This window comes from Hypanus sabinus, chromosome 12, assembly GCF_030144855.1.
Source record: "Hypanus sabinus isolate sHypSab1 chromosome 12, sHypSab1.hap1, whole genome shotgun sequence".
NCBI lineage: Eukaryota > Metazoa > Chordata > Chondrichthyes > Myliobatiformes > Dasyatidae > Hypanus > Hypanus sabinus.
In genome coordinates, this window is record NC_082717.1 from 2,655,317 (window position 1) to 2,675,259 (window position 19,943).

Genomic DNA, 19,943 nt, shown 5'->3' on the forward strand with positions numbered 1-19,943 from the left:
GATCGGAGGATTACAGAATCAGGAGAGGAGATCGTTCAGGTGGATCGGAGGATACAGAATCAGGAGAGAGGAGATCGTCCAGGTGGATCGGAGGATTACAGAATCAGGAGAGGAGATCGTTCAGGTGGATCGGAGGATACAGAATCAGGAGAGAGGAGATCGTCCAGGTGGATCGGAGGATACAGAATCAGGAGAGAGGAGATCGTCCAGGTGGATCGGAGGATACAGAATCAGGAGAGAGGAGATCGTCCAGGTGGATCGGAGGATTACAGAATCAGGAGAGAGGAGATCATCCAGGTGGATTGGAGGATTACAGAATCAGGAGAGGAGATCGTCCAGGTGGATCGGAGGATTACAGAATCAGGAGAGAGGAGATCATCCAGGTGGATCGGAGGATTACAGAATCAGGAGAGAGGAGATCATCCAGGTGGATCGGAGGATTACAGAATCAGGAGAGAGGAGATCATCCAGGTGGATCGGAGGATTACAGAATCAGGAGAGAGGAGATCGTCCAGGTGGATCGGAGGATTACAGAATCAGGAGAGGAGATCGTCCAGGTGGATCGGAGGATTACAGAATCAGGAGAGGAGATCGTCCAGGTGGATCGGAGGATTACAGAATCAGGAGAGAGGAGATCATCCAGGTGGATCGGAGGATTACAGAATCAGGAGAGGAGCTTCTCCAGGTGGATCGGAGGATTACAGAATCAGGAGAGAGGAGATCGTCCAGGTGGATCGGAGGATTACAGAATCAGGAGAGGAGCTTCTCCAGGTGGATCGGAGGATTACAGAATCAGGAGAGAGGAGATCGTCCAGGTGGATCGGAGGATTACAGAATCAGGAGAGGAGCTTCTCCAGGTGGATCGGAGGATTACAGAATCAGGAGAGGAGCTTCTCCAGGTGGATCGGAGGATTACAGAATCAGGAGAGAGGAGATCGTCCAGGTGGATCGGAGGATTACAGAATCAGGAGAGGAGCTTCTCCAGGTGGATCGGAGGATTACAGAATCAGGAGAGAGGAGATCGTCCAGGTGGATCGGAGGATTACAGAATCAGGAGAGGAGCTTCTCCAGGTGGATCGGAGGATTACAGAATCAGGAGAGGAGATCGTCCAGGTGGATCGGAGGATTACAGAATCAGGAGAGGAGATCGTCCAGGTGGATCGGAGGATTACAGAATCAGGAGAGGAGATCGTCCAGGTGGATCAGAGGATTACAGAATCAGGAGAGGAGATCGTCCAGGTGGATCGGAGGATTACAGAATCAGGAGAGGAGATCGTCCAGGTGGATCGGAGGATTACAGAATCAGGAGAGGAGATCGTCCAGGTGGATCGGAGGATTACAGAATCAGGAGAGAGGAGATCGTCCAGGTGGATCGGAGGATTACAGAATCAGGAGAGGAGATCGTCCAGGTGGATCGGAGGATTACAGAATCAGGAGAGGAGATCATCCAGGTGGATCGGAGGATTACAGAATCAGGAGAGAGGAGATCGTCCAGGTGGATCGGAGGATTACAGAATCAGGAGAGGAGATCGTCCAGGTGGATCGGAGGATTACAGAATCAGGAGAGAGGATATCATCCAGGTGGATCGGAGGATTACAGAATCAGGAGAGGAGATCGTCCAGGTGGATCGGAGGATTACAGAATCAGGAGAGAGGAGATCAACCAGGTGGATCGGAGGATTACAGAATCAGGAGAGAGGAGATCGTCCAGGTGGATCGGAGGATTACAGAATCAGGAGAGGAGATCATCCAGGTGGATCGGAGGATTACAGAATCAGGAGAGGAGCTTCTCCAGGTGGATCGGAGGATTACAGAATCAGGAGAGAGGAGATCGTCCAGGTGGATCGGAGGATTACAGAATCAGGAGAGGAGATAGTCCAGGTGGATCGGAGGATTACAGAATCAGGAGAGGAGATCGTCCAGGTGGATCGGAGGATTACAGAATCAGGAGAGGAGATCGTCCAGGTGGATCGGAGGATTACAGAATCAGGAGAGGAGATCGTCCAGGTGGATCGGAGGATTACAGAATCAGGAGAGAGGAGATCGTCCAGGTGGATCGGAGGATTACAGAATCAGGAGAGGAGATCGTCCAGGTGGATCGGAGGATTACAGAATCAGGAGAGGAGATCATCCAGGTGGATCGGAGGATTACAGAATCAGGAGAGAGGAGATCGTCCAGGTGGATTGGAGGATTACAGAATCAGGAGAGGAGCTTCTCCAGGTGGATCGGAGGATTACAGAATCAGGAGAGGAGATCGTTCAGGTGGATCGGAGGATACAGAATCAGGAGAGAGGAGATCGTCCAGGTGGATCGGAGGATTACAGAATCAGGAGAGAGGAGATCGTCCAGGTGGATCGGAGGATTACAGAATCAGGAGAGGAGATCATCCAGGTGGATCGGAGGATTACAGAATCAGGAGAGGAGCTTCTCCAGGTGGATCGGAGGATTACAGAATCAGGAGAGAGGAGATCGTCCAGGTGGATCGGAGGATTACAGAATCAGGAGAGGAGATTGTCCAGGTGGATCGGAGGATTACAGAATCAGGAGAGGAGATCGTCCAGGTGGATCGGAGGATTACAGAATCAGGAGAGGAGATCGTCCAGGTGGATCGGAGGATTACAGAATCAGGAGAGGAGATCGTCCAGGTGGATCGGAGGATTACAGAATCAGGAGAGGAGATCGTCCAGGTGGATCGGAGGATTACAGAATCAGGAGAGGAGATCGTCCAGGTGGATCGGAGGATTACAGAATCAGGAGAGGAGCTTCTCCAGGTGGATCGGAGGATTACAGAATCAGGAGAGAGGAGATCGTCCAGGTGGATCGGAGGATTACTGAATCAGGAGAGAGGAGATCGTCCAGGTGGATCGGAGGATTACAGAATCAGGAGAGGAGCTTCTCCAGGTGGATCGGAGGATTACAGAATCAGGAGAGGAGATCGTTCAGGTGGATCGGAGGATACAGAATCAGGAGAGAGGAGATCATCCAGGTGGATCAGAGGATTACAGAATCAGGAGAGAGGAGATCATCCAGGTGGATCGGAGGATTACAGAATCAGGAGAGGAGATCATCCAGGTGGATCGGAGGATTACAGAATCAGGAGAGGAGCTTCTCCAGGTGGATCGGAGGATTACAGAATCAGGAGAGAGGAGATCGTCCAGGTGGATCGGAGGATTACAGAATCAGGAGAGGAGCTTCTCCAGGTGGATCGGAGGATTACAGAATCAGGAGAGAGGAGATCGTCCAGGTGGATCGGAGGATTACAGAATCAGGAGAGGAGCTTCTCCAGGTGGATCGGAGGATTACAGAATCAGGAGAGGAGCTTCTCCAGGTGGATCGGAGGATTACAGAATCAGGAGAGAGGAGATCGTCCAGGTGGATCGGAGGATTACAGAATCAGGAGAGGAGCTTCTCCAGGTGGATCGGAGGATTACAGAATCAGGAGAGGAGATCGTCCAGGTGGATCGGAGCATTACAGAATCAGGAGAGGAGATCGTCCAGGTGGATCGGAGGATACTGACAGGGATAACGGCAGAGCAGGGGTGACTGAAGGTTCTGGGCACAGGATAGATATGCCCACAGAGGAAGTTGTTCTTAAATGGCAGGGATAGGCAACCGTGGCTGACAACGGAAGTTAGTGACTGCATAAAAGTCAAGGGAAGGGCATATAAAGTAGCAAAATTTAGTGGCAAGTTGGTTGATTGGGAAATTTGTAAAACCTAGCAAAAGGCAACTAACAAAGCCAAAAGAAGGGAAAAGATGAAACATGAGGGGAAACTAGCCAATAACATAAAGCAGGACACTGAAAGATTTTTCAGTTATGTAAAGAGTAAAATGGAGGTGCAAGATGATATTGGACCACTGGAAAATGATGCTGGTGACGTAGTAATGGGGGACAAAGAAATGGCAGATGAATGTAATGGGTACCTTACATCGGTCTTCACTGTGGAAGACACTAGCAGCGTGCCAGTGGTCTGGGAGTGTCAGGGAGCAGGAGTGAGCACAATTGCTATTACAAAGTAAAAACTGCTAAGCAACTGCAAAGGTTTTAAAAGTGGATAAGTCACCTGGACCAGATGCACTACATCCCAGAGTCCTGTGAGAGGTCGCTGAAGAGATAGCAAATACATTATGGTTATGGTCTTTCTAGGGTCATTTGATTCTGGCATGGTTCCAGAGAACTGTAAAATTGCAAATGTCACTCCACTCTTTAAGGGAGGAAGACAAAAGTGAGGAAATTATAGGCCAGTTAGCCTAACCTCAGTGGTTGGGAAAGTGTTGCAGTCTATTATTAAGGATGAGGTTTCAGGGGAACTTGCAGACTAATGATAAAATGAGTCAAAATCAGCATGGTTTCTGTAAAGAGAAATCTTGCCTGACAAATCTGTTGAGTTCTTTGAGGAAGTAACAATCAGGATGGACAAAGGAGAGGCAGTGTAGATCATTTACCTGGATTTTCAGAAGGTGTTTGATAAGGTGCCTCACATGAGGCTGTTTAACAAGATAAAATCCTATGGCATTACAGAAAAGATACTGACATGCATAGAGGCATTGGCTGACAGGCAGGAGGCAGCAAGAGGGAATAGAAGGATCCTTTTCTGGTTGCTGCCAGTGACTAGTGGTGTTCCACAGGGATCAGTATTGGGAACATTACTTTTCTCATTGTTTATCAATGATTTAGATTGTGGAATTGATGGTTTTGTGACAAAGTTTGCAGATGATATGAAGGTAGGTGGAGGGGTAGGTAGTGCTGAGGAAGCAATGTGATTGCAGAAGGACTTAGACAAATTGGATGAATGGTCAAAAAGTGGCAGATGGAATACAGTGTTGGGAAATGTATGATACAGGCAGTCCCCAGGTTACAAACGAATTCAGTTCCTGAGTCCATCTTTAAGTTGGATTTGTACGCAATTCAGAAAAAGCACATTCAGTATTATTTAGCATCAGTTAGTCAAACGTTTGTCTTATTATATTTTTTACCTTTCTATGCATATAAAACACTTAAGAAACGTATGTATTCCAATTATTAAGCCACTGTGTTGCTTAGTAATAATTGTAGCTTTCATTGGGGCAGGGCCTTTCACATGCTCCATTATTGTCACTTTATTCTTTATCCTTTAAAATTGTTCCGATCATTGACTGACTGTAGCCTAATGCTTTTCCAATGACCAATGATGTTTCACCTCTTTCCAAATGCTTTATTATTTCCAGCTTATTTTCAATCTTGATCTTGATCACTTCCTGTCAATGGAACAGAAACACTGCGGGCGGCAGGTCCCGAGCTCTGCTGGGTCCTAAGGACCACTGTACAGAATTCCCCAGGTCCTAAAGTCCACCGCACTGAGACAGGTTAAATGAGACAAGTGGGGGCTGTGCTGGGTTTGGGTATTTGATCCTCCACAATATTCTGCGTGGGAATTTAAACTGGAGGTGGCAGTGTTTTTTTTTTACGAGGTCAAGTTGCAAGCTCGACATCGACCCGGCACAGATGGAGAGCGCGCTCGGGAACGGTCTGTCACTGGATCAAACTCGGGAACCTCTGTTCTCGAGCCGGGAGCTGATCTCACTGCGCCACCAGCCGACCGGAAAAGGGGGCAGGGTCAGGGTGAATCTTGCTAAGAAAAATTTAAGCCAAATACAAAGTTACACACACAACACAGTGTCAATGGTAACGGCATTATGATCCGACTTAAAACAGCAGACGGCGTTCTCCTCCCTCGGTTCGTAAGTACGAGTTGTTCCTAAGTCAGACGTCGTAACTCGGGGACTACCTGTAATGCATTTTAGTAAAAGGAACAATAGTGCAGACTATTATCTAAATGGGGAATAGTTTCAAACATCAGAGATGCAAAAGGGCTTAGGAGTCCTCGAGCAAGACTCCCTGAAGATTAATTCAAATGTTGAGTTTGGGGTAAGTAAGGCAAATGCAAGGGGAATAGAATTAAAAGCAAGAAGGTAACGCTGAGCTGCGCTTGGAGCATTGTCAACAGTGTTGGGTCCTATATCTCAGAAAGGATGTGTTGTCATTGGAGAGTGTCCAGAGGAAGTTCAGGAGGATTATTCTGGGAATGAAAGGGTTAACACAGGAGGATCGTTTGGCATCTTTGCACCTGTACTCACTGGAATTTAGAAGAATACAGAGTATCTCATTGAAACCTACTGAATGTTGAAAGGACCAGATAGGGCAGATGTGTAGAGAATGCCCAGATCTAGAGGGCACAGCCTTTAGGACAGAGGTAAGGAGGATTGTTTTAGCCAGAGAGTGGTAAATCTGTGGAATGCTCTGCCACAGACTACGGTGGGGGCCAAGACTGGGTATATTTAAGGTGGAAGTTGATCATTTCCTGATCGGTCAGGGCATCAAAAGAAATGGCAAGATGGCAGGTGTATGGGGTGGAGTGGGATCCGGGATCAGCCATGAAACATGGCGGAGCAGACTCGATGGGCTGAATGGCCTAATTCTGTTCCTTTGTCTTATGATCTTATGGAGTCCGCGTTAGGAATTCCCAGACTTTAGACATCTGGGCCAGATGCAAGCGGGAGGAAGTCCTCTGGTTTAGGCACTCAATACTTCAGCACGGGATGCAAACCCCTGATTTTCAAACATTATCTGAAGAGAATAGACTCACCATTGTTTTGTAAACTCCTTCGTAAACTTGACCAAAGTATCCCTCTCCCAGAATCCTGCCCAGAACCACTGAGTCTCGAGAGATACAGTTCTGAGGAGCTGCAAGCAAAGTGGAGAGAAATGAGCACACTGGGACTCAACAGAATAATACCATCATCCACAAGGTCCAGTGCTGTTCATTTTGTATATAAAACAATATATGTATGGTTTCTCAGACATTAAAATGCATATTATTTGCTGATGCTACAATATATCTTGTAGTGGGGAACATCTGAAACAACTTTTGGATACAGTGGAGAAAGAACTAACAATTATAAAGAAATGGTTTGATACTAACAAATTATCACTGAATCCAAGTAAAAATAAATTTGTAATATTTGGTAACTGTATACCAAACTCATAGAGTAAACTTAGAATAAATGATGTTGAAATTAATAAGGTATCTGAATCAAAATTTTTAGGAGTGGTAATAGATAGTAAATTAAGCTGGAAACCACAAATAAATTATGTCAAAGCATAAATCTCAAAATCTATTGCAATATTGTACAAAGTGCAAGATTTCTTAAATCAGGAATCTTTGAATACATTATACTGTTCACATATAGTCCCATACATGACTTACTGTGTAGAGGCATGGGAAAATACATACAAAACAAATATAAACTCAATATTTCTACTCCAAAATAATGTTATACGAATTGTAAATAAGACAAATTATTATGAGCCAACCAGTCCACCATTATTCAACTAAGCACTTTAAAATTCGGGGACTTGTTTTACCCACTTTTTTCGCTATCTACAAATTAGAGACTTCCTGTGATCTCAATTACATACATTTCCCATGAGTCCTGATAAGAAGTTATTAGATGTATTTTCTAATTTGAAACCTTTGCATAATAGCTCAATATCCAATATTTATGGTATGTTGTTGCGAATAAGAGGGGATCCTTTAGACAAAATTAAAATCGCCTGGGATCAAGGTTTACAGATTTCAATTTCTGAGGAGACTTGGAATTAATTTTTTAAATTAGTTAACACTTCCTCACTATGTGCTTCCCACTCCCTCCTACAATTTAAAGTGGTCCACAGGGCCCACATGTCCAAAGACAAGCTATCTCGTTTTTATGCGGATATATCTCCCTATTGTGATAGATGTAACAATGGAGAGGCTTCACTAATCCATATGTTTTGGACAGGTCTGAGTCTTGAAAAATAGTGGAAGGAAGTACTCCAAACTTTTTCTGTACTTTTTAAATTTTAAGCCTAACCCTTCGACTGTCTTGCTTGGCATTGTTGGCAAGAAAGGCATAACTTTGGAGACATCTGATATGTACATATTGGCTTTTATTTCTGTTATAGCTAGGAGGGCGGTGTTGCTTAAATGGAAGGATGTTGCTCCACCTACTCACGCTCAATGGTTACGTGATGTTATGTCATGCTTAAATTCAGAGAAGCTCCATTGTTCAATTTCTGATTCTAACCAAGACTTTCAAACATTGTGGGGGATCATTCTTGAACTACTTTCAAAACCTTTGATGTGGTGTTACGGTACAGATGTTGGATAATAACATAAATCACTGTGTGATAAGGAGTTTTTTCCATCTGTCTTTCTTTACCAAACAGCTTTGACTTTGGTAGTGGGTTTAGGTTTTTTTTAATAATAAAATTATTACAATTCAAATTACAATTTAATTAAGGTACATGTTTGATTATGAATATAAGGTACTGCAATTGCAAGCCTGATTTAAATATAACGTATTTGGTACTATTCTATCTTAATTGATTCATAATATATATCCTCATGTACTCTGTATTCTATGTGAAAATTAATAAAAATATTGAAAAAAGGAAAATTGAGAGATTTTGTAGATTTTAACATAATACAAATTATGTATAAAGTAAGAAATGGACAGATACTACAAAGTATCCAAAGGTTGTTTGAAATGAGAGAAAGTCAACATGATTTGAGAGGAACATGTATATTTCAAAAACAAAGGATAAGAACAAATATAAAAAATCATTGTAGGTCAGTCAGAGGGGTTAATCTATGGAACTGTTGTAGTGAGAATTTAAAACATGCACCACACTTAAGTTTAAAAAATTACTTAAAAATATTTAATGAACAAATAAAATACATTATTTAAGATGAATGGAAGTAATGTAAATAAATGATATTTGGAATTGGCTTTTGTGTTAAAAGATTATGAATATTTTTTGTTTTTGATGTGATGATTGACACCAAATATGTTGTATAAGTAAGAGGGTTAGGTGTAACATTTTAAAGAATATCTATGTTTGTTGTTGTAATTTTGTCCTATGAAATCATCATTATAAAATCATTGTTGTAAATTATGCTTTTTGTTATGTTTGCACTGACCGAAATAAATTATTGAATTGAATTTCAGTTTATTGTCATTTAGAAACCACAAATGCAATGCAGTTGAAAAATGAGACAATGTTCCTCCAGAATGATATCACAAAAGCATATGACAAAACAGACTACACCAGAAAATCCACATAACGTTTGGCAATCCCCAATCAAGAGTCTGGAGAGGCTGCTGCGTATCAATATCGCGCTACCGTCTTAGCACGTTCCCCGGAAAGGAGCTCCAAACCCACCAGACACACCAAGTCAGGAGACCAACTCTACCACACAACAAACCAAAAACTAAAGCTACAAGATCTACACAAAACCACATAGTTACATATAGTTATAGTTAACATATAGTTACAACAGTGCAGACAATACCAAAATTGATAAAAAAAACAGACCATGGGCACAGTAAAAAAAAAATTTCCAAAGATGTTAAAAGATTAAGTTCAAAAGAAACCACCACACAGTTTCCACAAGTTCTCAGAGTCCTCCCACGCCAGAGGCAGAAGGGAATGCCCCCGCTAAGGACTTCCATGGCTCTGCTGGACTCAGCCTCACAGACGCAGCACACAGTGAAAGCACCCCGACTGTAGCGGACTCTGAGTCCGTCGAACCTCCGAACTTCCGATCATCCCCTCCGGCACAGCCTCTCCAAGCACCATCCTCTGCCAAGCGCATTAGGACACCCCCACCAACGGCCACCGGCAACGCGACCCCGAGGACCGGGGGCCTGTTCATCTCAGCAGAGACCTGGACCTCACAGCAGTAGCAGCAACAAAGAAGGCCTTTCTGGAGATTTCCAGATGTTCCTCTGTGCTCCCACATCCGTTTTTCATCAGATTAGGATTGTGCAGGGCACCCCGCTTCACAAATAACAGACATCAGCTCCGGAGTGGCTGCAGCAAGCTGCCATCTTGGAATTGAATTCATTCATTCAAAACAAAAATCAGAATCAGGTTTAATGCCACTGCAAACGTTGCGAAATCTTTTGTATATTGCAGTATATTGCAATAGATAATGTGTTTTATACAATAAGAAAAAAGTATAAAAAATTAAATTAATCCTGCAAGTAAGAGAGCAAAAGAAACTGAGATGTTCATGGGTTGATTGTCCATTCAGAAATCTGATGGCAGAGGGGAAGAAGCTGTTCCTGAAATGTTGAGTGTGTGTCTTCAGGCTCCTGTGCCTTCTCCTTGTTGTTAGCAATGAGAAGAGGGCATGTCCTGGGTGATGGGGGTCCTTGATAATGGATGCTACCTTTTTGAAGCATCACCTTTTGAAGATGTCCTTGATGCTGTGGAAGCTACTGCCCATGATGGAGCTGGCTGAGTTTGTAGTTTCTGTTCCAGTGGCCTCTCCATACCAGATGGTGAAGCAGCCAGTTAGAATGCAGTTTGGTCATTTATCCCTTTGCTATTTGTGGAGTCTTGCTCTGTGCACCTCGGCTGTGGCCACATTTCTTCTGCTGCAAACTCTGGTGGATGATGTGGTTTCAGCAGAGTTATTTTCTCTCCTCTCTCTTATCAGGGATAAAATACAAAGTCCTGAATATACATCCCAGTAGGCACTTAGAAACATCGAAAACCTACAGCACAATACAGGCCCTTCGGCCCACAAAGCTGTGCCAAACATGTCCTTACCTTGGAAATTACTAGGCTTACTCAAAGCCCTCCATTTTTCTAAGCTCCATGTACCTCTCTTAAAAGTCCCTATTGTATCTGCCTCCACCACCGTCGCCGGCAGCCCATTCCACGCACTCACCACTCTCTGAGTAAAAGAACTTACCACCAACATCTCCTCTGTACCTACTTCCAAGCACCTTTAACCTGTGTCCTCTTCAAGTTCAAGTTGCTTTTATTGTCATTTTGACCATAAACTGCTGGTACAGTACACAGTAAAAATGAAACAACGTTCCTCCAGGACCATGGTGCTACATAAAACAACATAAAAACTGCACTAGACTATGTGAGACAGCACAAGACTACACTAGACTACATAAAACAACATAAAAACTGCACTAGACTATGTGAGACAGCACAAGACTACACTAGACTATATAAAACAACATAAAAACTGCACTAGACTATGTGAGACAGCACAAGACTACACTAGACTACATAAAACAACATAAAAACTGCACTAGACTATGTGAGACAGCACAAGACTACACTAGACTACATGAAACAACACAAAACTACACTAGACTATGTGAGACAGCACAAGACTACACTAGACTACATGAAACAACACAAAACTACACTAGACTATGTGAGACAGCACAAGACTACACTAGACTACATGAAACAACACAAAACTACACTAGACTATGTGAGACAGCACAAGACTACACTAGACTACATGAAACAACACAAAACTACACTAGACTATGTGAGACAGCACAAGACTACACTAGACTACATAAAACAACATAAAAACTGCACTAGACTATGTGAGACAGCACAAGACTACACTAGACTACATAAAACAACACAAAAACTGCACTAGACTACATAAAACAACATAAAAACTGCACTAGACTATGTGAGACAGCACAAGACTATAGACTACATAAAACAACATAAAAACTGCACGAGACTATGTGAGACAGCACAAGACTACACTAGACTATATAAAACAACATAAAAACTGCACTAGACTACATAAAACAACATAAAAACTGCACTAGACTACATAAAACAACATAAAAACTGCACTAGACTATGTGAGACAGCACAAGACTACACTAGACTACATGAAACAACACAAAACTACACTAGACTACGTGAGACAGCACAAGACTACACTAGACTACATGAAACAACACAAAACTACACTAGACTATGTGAGACAGCACAAGACTACACTAGACTACATAAAACAACATAAAAACTGCACTAGACTATGTGAGACAGCACAAGACTACACTAGACTACATAAAACAACACAAAAACTGCACTAGACTATGTGAGACAGCACAAGACTATAGACTACATAAAACAACATAAAAACTGCACTAGACTATGTGAGACAGCACAAGTCTATAGACTACATAAAACAACATAAAAACTGCACTAGACTATGTGAGACAGCACAAGACTATAGACTACATAAAACAACACAAAACTACACTAGACTATGTGAGACAGCACAAGACTACACTAGACTACATAAAACAACATAAAAATTGCACTAGACTATGTGAGACAGCACAAGACTACACTAGACTACATAAAACAACACAAAAACTGCACTAGACTACATAAAACAACATAAAAACTGCACTAGACTATGTGAGACAGCACAAGACTATAGACTACATAAAACAACATAAAAACTGCACTAGACTATGTGAGACAGCACAAGACTATAGACTACATAAAACAACATAAAAACTGCACTAGACTATGTGAGACAGCACAAGACTATAGACTACATAAAACAACACAAAACTACACTAGACTATGTGAGACAGCACAAGACTACACTAGACTACATAAAACAACATAAAAACTGCACTAGACTATGTGAGACAGCACAAGACTACACTAGACTACATAAAACAACACAAAAACTGCACTAGACTACATAAAACAACATAAAAACTGCACTAGACTATGTGAGACAGCACAAGACTATAGACTACATAAAACAACATAAAAACTGCACTAGACTATGTGAGACAGCACAAGACTATAGACTACATAAAACAACATAAAAACTGCACTAGACTATGTGAGACAGCACAAGACTATAGACTACATAAAACAACATAAAAACTGCACTAGACTATGTGAGACAGCACAAGACTATAGACTACATAAAACAACACAAAACTACACTAGACTATGTGAGACAGCACAAGACTACACTAGACTACATAAAACAACATAAAAACTGCACTAGACTATGTGAGACAGCACAAGACTACACTAGACTACATAAAACAACACAAAAACTGCACTAGACTACATAAAACAACATAAAAACTGCACTAGACTATGTGAGACAGCACAAGACTACACTAGACTACATAAAACAACACAAAAACTGCACTAGACTATGTGAGACAGCACAAGACTATAGACTACATAAAACAACATAAAAACTGCACTAGACTATGTGAGACAGCACAAGACTATAGACTACATAAAACAACACAAAACTACACTAGACTATGTGAGACAGCACAAGACTACACTAGACTACATAAAACATACAAACTGCACTAGACTACAGACCTGCACAGGACTACATAAAGTGCACAAAACAGTGCAGGGCAGTACAATAATTAATAAACAAGACAATAGGCACAGTAGAGGACAAATTACAATATAATAATAAATGACGTAGATGTCAGTCTAGACTCTGGGTATTGAGGAGTCTGATGGCTTGGGGGAAGAAACTGTTGCACAGTCTGGTCGTGAGAGCCCGAATGCTTCGGTACCTTTTGCCAGATGGCTGGAGGGAGAAGAGTTTATGTGAGGGGTGTGTGGGGTCCTTCATAATGCTGTTAGCTTTGCGGATGCAGCGTGTAGTGTAAATATCCGTGATGGCGGGAAGAGAGACCCTGATGATCTTCTCAGATGACCTCAGTATCCGCTGTAGGGTCTTGCCATCCGAGATGGTGCAATTTTCCAACCAGGCAGTGATGCAGCTGCTCAGGATGCTCTCAATACAACCCCTGTAGAATGTGATGAGGATGGGGGGGGTGGGAGATGGACATTCCTCAGCCTTCGCAGAAAGTAGAGATGCTGCTGGGCTTTCTTTGCTATGGAGCTGGTGTTGAGGGACCAGCTGAGATTCTCCGTCAGGTGAACACCAAGAAATTTGGTGCTCTTAATGATCTCTACCGAGGAGCCGTCGATGTTCAGCGGGGAGTGGTCACTCCGTGCCCTCCTAAAGTCAACAACCATCTCTTTTGTTTTGTTCACATTAAGAGACAGGTTGTTAGCTCTGCACCAGTCCGTTAGCCGCTGCACCTCCTCTCTGACTCATCGTTCTTGCTGATGAGACCCACCACAGTTGTGTCAATGGAAAACTTGATGATATGGTTCAAGCTGAGTGTTGCAGCACAGTCGTGGGTCAGCAGAGTGAACAGCAGTGGACTGAGCACACAGACATGGGGGAGGGGCCCTGTGCTCAGTGTGATGGTGTTGGAGATGCTGCTCCTGATCAGGGCTGACTGAGGTCTCCCAGTCAGGAAGTCTAGAATCCAGTTGCAGAGGGAGGTGTTCATGCCCAGTAGGCTCAGCTTTCCAATCAGTTTCTGAGGGATGATTGTGCTGAATGCTGAACTGAAGTCTATGAACAGCATCCGAACGTATGTGTCTTTTTTGTCCAGGTGCGTTAGGGCCGGGTACAGGGTGGTGGCAATGGTGTCGTCTGTTGAGCGGTTGGGACGGTATGCAAACTGCAGGGGGTCCAGTGAGGGGGGCAGCAGGGTCTTGATGTGCCTCATGAGGAGCCTCTCGAAACACTTCATGATGATGGATGTGAGTGCAACGGGATGGTAGTCATTTAGGCTGGACACTGAAGACTTCTTCGGCACGGGGACGGTGGTGGCGGCCTTGAAGCACGTTGGAATGGTGGCACTGCTCAGATGTCAGTGAGAACATCTGCTAGCTGATCTGCGCAACCTCTGAGTACTCTACCAGGGATGTTGTCTGGTCCAGCAGCCTTCCGTGGGTTGACCCTGCAGAGAGTTTTCCCTCACATCAGCCACGGTGAGACATAGCACCTGGTCACTGGGAGGAGGAATGGTCTCCTCACCACCACGTCATTTTCCACCTCAAAACAAGCATAGAAGTTGTTCAACATATCTGGGAGGGAGGCATTGTGGCAGCCATTTCAGCCCTGGGGAAAAGCCTCTGACTATCCACACGATCAATGCCTCTCATCATCTCATACACCTCTATCAGGTCACCTCTCATCCTCCGTCACTCCAGGAGAAAAAGCCAAGTTCACTCAACCTATTCTCATAAGGCATGTTCTCCAATCCAGGCAACATCCTTGTAAATCTCCTCTGCACCCTTTCTATGGTTTCCACGTCCTTCCTGTAGTGAGGTGACCAGAACTGAGCACAGTACTCCAAGTGGGGTCTGACCAGGGTCCTATATAGCTGCAACATTACCACTTGGCTCCTAAATTCAATTCCATGATTAATGAAGGCCAATACACCATACGCCTTCTTAACCACAGAGTCAAACCTGCACAGCTGCTTTGAGCGTCCTATTGACTCGGACCCCAAGATCCCTCTGATCCTCCACACTGCCAAGAGTCTTCCCATTAATACTATACTCTGCAGCATGACAGCTTCTATTCCTCTGAGGTCAGGTTCCTGAAAGTACCTCTTGTACAATACGATAGATTCTTAACCTCACAATCCTCCGGGAGCACCTTGTTGGTAGGTTTGGAGGCCTGCGTGCCCCAATGACCCAGAAGGCTACGTATGTTGGCTGGAGTCAGGGCTTTATGCTTTGGTAGGGTCACCAATGCTGAACAGTGAAAGGCTAGAGGCCAAGCTGAGTGGTCCACCGGTCCTCCAGGGCCAGGGGTTCAGCTCAGGGCCAACGACCCTGACTGGTCAAACAAACCTGTTACAGGAACAGCTATGAAGAATCCTTCTCTCTCTAAGTGCAACGGTATTCCTGAATCTCCACCTGGGACTGACAATAGTGAACACCAAGAGGAAGCTACTGAGACGATGAAGAAGCCCTGAACTTTGCCAGAGACGGAGGACCTTTATTGCTGCCCTATGTGCCAGTGGCATAACAGGCAGAAAGTAACTTAGTTAACCTCACAGTCTGCCTTGTCAGGATCTTGCACTTTGTCATCTACCTCTCTGCACTTCCTCGTTGGCTGTTAAACGTTATTTTACACACTTTTATTGTTTTACCTTGTTCGACCTTAATGCACTGTGTAACAAAATTGATCAACATGAACAGTATGCTTCTCCTCCATGACCCTGTCTACACTTCTCACTGCCTCAGTAAAACAGGCAGCATCGCCAAAGACCCCACCCGCCACAGACATTCTCTCTTCTCCCCTCTCCCATCGGGCAGAAGATAGCATGTACCACAAGGTTCCTGGAGAGCTTCCATTACACCAGTGAAAGGACCTCTCATTCGTTTGAATATGATCTACCTTGTTGTGTCTCCTGCTCCTTACAGAGCAGCAGCTGTGTACTTTCTTTACGATGCTTACATAGTGTTCTGCATTTGGCTTTACTATTGAACAATGCCCAGGTATGAAATTATCTGTCCGGATGGCAGGCAGAAAAAAGTTTTTCCACTATACCTTGTACATGTGACAATACTAACCCAAATTACCAAGGAGGATCCATCACACACTTACCTGTCGATCGCGGTGTGTCAGGGATTTCTGCGTAGATGTCAGACCCTGGGAAAGAATCATAGAACAGTCATAAGCCAAGAGCAACTGTCCTGTCTTCCTTTCTGTTCACCATCTACACCTCGGACTTCAACTACTGCACAGAGTCTTGCCATCTTCAGAAGTTTTCTGATGACTCTGCCACAGTTAGATGCATCAGCAAGGGAGATGAGGCTGAGTACAGGGCTACGGTGGGAAACTTTGTCACATGGTGCGAGCAGAATCATCTGCAGCTTAATGTGAAAAAGACTAAGGAGCTGGTGGTGGACCTGAGGAGGGCTAAGGCACGGGTGACCCCTGTTTCCACCCAAGGGGTCAGTGTGGACATGGTGGAGGATTACAAATACCTGGGGATACGAATGGACAATAAACTGGACTGGTCAAAGAACACTGAGGCTGTCTACAAGAAGGGTCAGAGCCGTCTCTATTTCCTGAGGAGACTGAGGTCCTTTAACATCTGCCGGACGATGCTGAGAATGTTCTACGAGGCTGTGGTGGCCAGTGCTATCATGTTTGCTGTTGTGTGCTGGGGCAGCAGGCCGAGGGTAGCAGACACCAACAGAATCAACAAACTCATTCGTAAGGCCAGTGATGTTGTGGAGGTGGAACTGGACTCTCTGACGGTGGTGTCTGAAAAGAGGATGCTGTCCAAGTTGCAAGCCATCTTGGACAATGTTTCCCATCCACTCCATAATGTACTGGTTAGGCACAGGAGTACGTTCAGCCAGAGACTCATTCCACTGAGATGTAACACTGAGCATCATAGGAAGTCATTCCTGCCTGTGGCCATCAAACTTTACAACTCCTCCCTCGGAGTGTCAGAAACCCTGAGCCAATAGGCTTGTCCTGGACTTATTTCCACTTGGCAGGATTAACTTATTCTTTAATTATTTATGGTTTTATATTGCTATATTTCTACACTATTCCTGGTTGGTGCGGCTGTAACGAAACCCAATTTCCCTCGGGATCAATAAAGTATGTCTGTCTAAAACACAGAACAGTACAGAACATGCCTTTCAACCCACAGTACTATTTATTTATTTTATTCACAGTAAGAGACTGTATATCTTTGGACTGTGGGAGAAACTGGAGCACATGATGGAAACCCACACAATCATGGGGAGGACGTACAAACTCCTTACGGACAGTGGCAGGAAATGATACCGAGTAGCTGGCTCACTGATGGCATTACACTAACCACAGTAGTGGGGCGCCACGGTAACATACAACTCTATTACAGCCCGGGGTATCGGAGTTTAGAGTTCAGTTCCAACGTCACCAGTGGGAAATCTGTACATCCTCCCTGTTCAATGTGTGGGTTTCCTCCGGCTGTCCAAAGGCACACCAGGTGGTAGGTCAACCGGTCATTGTTAATTGTTGAATCGGTGTTATTGGAGGTTGATGGGGTGATGTGGTCGAAAAGACAGAAGAGCCTACTCCACACGATATCTCTAAATAAATCTCCTGCCTGTTCCTGAGCATGACTAAGAACCTCTTGAAGACTCCCAATTTATCTGCCACCACCATCCCAGACAACACATTCCACACACTCTGCGTAAAAAACTTAACCCAGACATCACCTTTGAAATTAACATGTCTTTTCTTAAAGGGATACCCTCTGGTATTAGACTTTTCAACCTTGGGAGAAAGATACTCTCCGTCTACTCTCTCTACACCTCTCATAATCCTCTATCAGATCCCTCCTCAGCTTGCACCACTCCAGAGAAAAGCACAGGGAGAGTAGCTGCCTTGGCAATAGGGAAAGCTGAGACAGGTCTCCACTGGACAGAGAGGAGGGTAGTACAGCAGTTGCCATAACATGTTACAGTGAGACCGATCAGCTGTCTGTAAGGAATTTGTACATTCTCCCTGAGATCACATGCATTTCCTCCGGGTGCTGTGGTTTCCTCCCACGAGCTAGGTAGTAAGTTGTGGGCGTGCTATGTTGGTACTGAAAGCATGGTGACACTTGCGTGCTGCCCCCAGCACATCCTCACACCTGATCGTAAACGGCGTATTAGTGTTCAAAGTTCATTGTAACATGAAGTTCAAAGTAAATTTATTATCAAAGTACATATATGTCACCATATACCAGCAGGGATTCATTTTTGCTTGTGGGCATTCACAGTAAATGCAAAGAGACAAAGAACAAACATCCAAAATAATAATAATAATAATAATAAATAAACAATAGATATCAAGAACATGAGAGGAAGAGTCTTTGAAAGCGAACTCATTGGTCGTAGCAACATTTCAGTGAGTGGACTGAAGTTAAGTGAAGCTGGTTTAAGATCCTGATGGTTGAGAGGTAATAACTGTTCTTGAACCTGATGGTGCAGTTTCTGTACCTCCTTCCATATGGCAGAAGTGAGAAGAGATCATGGTCTGGGTGGTGGGGGACCCTAATGATGGATGCTGCTTTCCTGTGACAGTGCTCGGAGCTGGGGAGGCTGAGTCACATCCAGTAATTTCCTGCGACAGCACACCGTGTAGATGTGTTCACTGGGGGAAAGGGCTTTATCCGTGATGGACTGGGCTGTATCTGGCATTTTCCTGCGACAGCACTCTGTGTAGATGGTGGAAAAGGCCTTACCCTTGATGTACTGGGCTGTTTCGATGTAAGGAGACAAATAAGGGGACTCAGCCAGGGGATGGTCTACACATGGAGTGATCTATGCATAGTAACACAGATAATGAACCGGAAGTGATTAGGGGGCTTAAAGGTAAAAGAGCGCTTATGAGGTACAGATCACAATAAGATTGAGTTCAACTTGAAATTTGGTAGGAAGAAAGTAAAGTCGGATGTAGCAGGATTCAGTGGAGTCAAGGAAATTACAGCGGTACATGAGAGGAGTTTGCCAAAGTAAATTGTAAGGAGATGCTGCCAGGAATTGTAAAGAAGAATGAAATAATTGTTACCCCTGGTCTGATGCAGCACCAAAAAAAGACCAAAGGATACAAGCACACAGTAATAAATAACATAATACATAAGACAGATAATGTACATAGACTGATTGGATGTTCATAAAGTGACACTATTCTGTAGTTAATGTGACAGGAAATCACAGGAAATACAGAGAAATCACGGGGTAGATAACTCTCAGGGTGAGGTGTGTGGTCATTGAAAGCTGAGGTTGGATAACTCACAGGGTGAGGTGTGTGGTCATTGAAAGCTGAGGTTGGATAACTCTCAGGGTGAGGTGTGTGGTCATTGAAAGCTGAGGTTGGATAACTCTCAGGGTGAGGTGTGTGGTCATTGAAAGCTGAGGTTGGATAACTCACAGGGTGAGGTGTGTGGTCATCGTGCTGAGGTTGGATAACTCACAGGGTGAGGTGTGTGGTCATCGTGCTGAGGTTGGATAACTCACAGGGTGAGGTGTGTGGTCATTGAAAGCTGAGGTTAGATAACTCACAGGGTGAGGTGTGTGGTCATCGTGCTGAGGTTGGATAACTCTCACGGTGAGGTGTGTGGTCATTGAAAGCTGAGGTTGGATAACTCACAGGGTGAGGTGTGTGGTCATTGAAAGCTGAGGTTGGATAACTCACAGGGTGAG

The 19,943-nt window shown here is 44.1% G+C and overlaps 1 protein-coding gene across 5 annotated transcripts in view; it reads right to left on the reverse strand.

Annotated features, from left to right (window-relative positions):
* ptk2ba (protein tyrosine kinase 2 beta, a) overlaps window positions 1-19,943 on the reverse strand; it is a 247,775-nt gene that overhangs the window by 86,443 nt on the left and 141,389 nt on the right. For all 5 annotated transcript variants that reach the window (XM_059985434.1, XM_059985435.1, XM_059985437.1 and 2 more), the window contains exons 14-15: window positions 16,354-16,398; window positions 6,628-6,725 (exon numbers count right to left, since the gene is read on the reverse strand). In XM_059985434.1, the coding sequence (XP_059841417.1) occupies window positions 6,628-6,725; window positions 16,354-16,398 (143 nt within the window). The remainder of the gene's footprint in view (window positions 1-6,627; window positions 6,726-16,353; window positions 16,399-19,943) is intronic.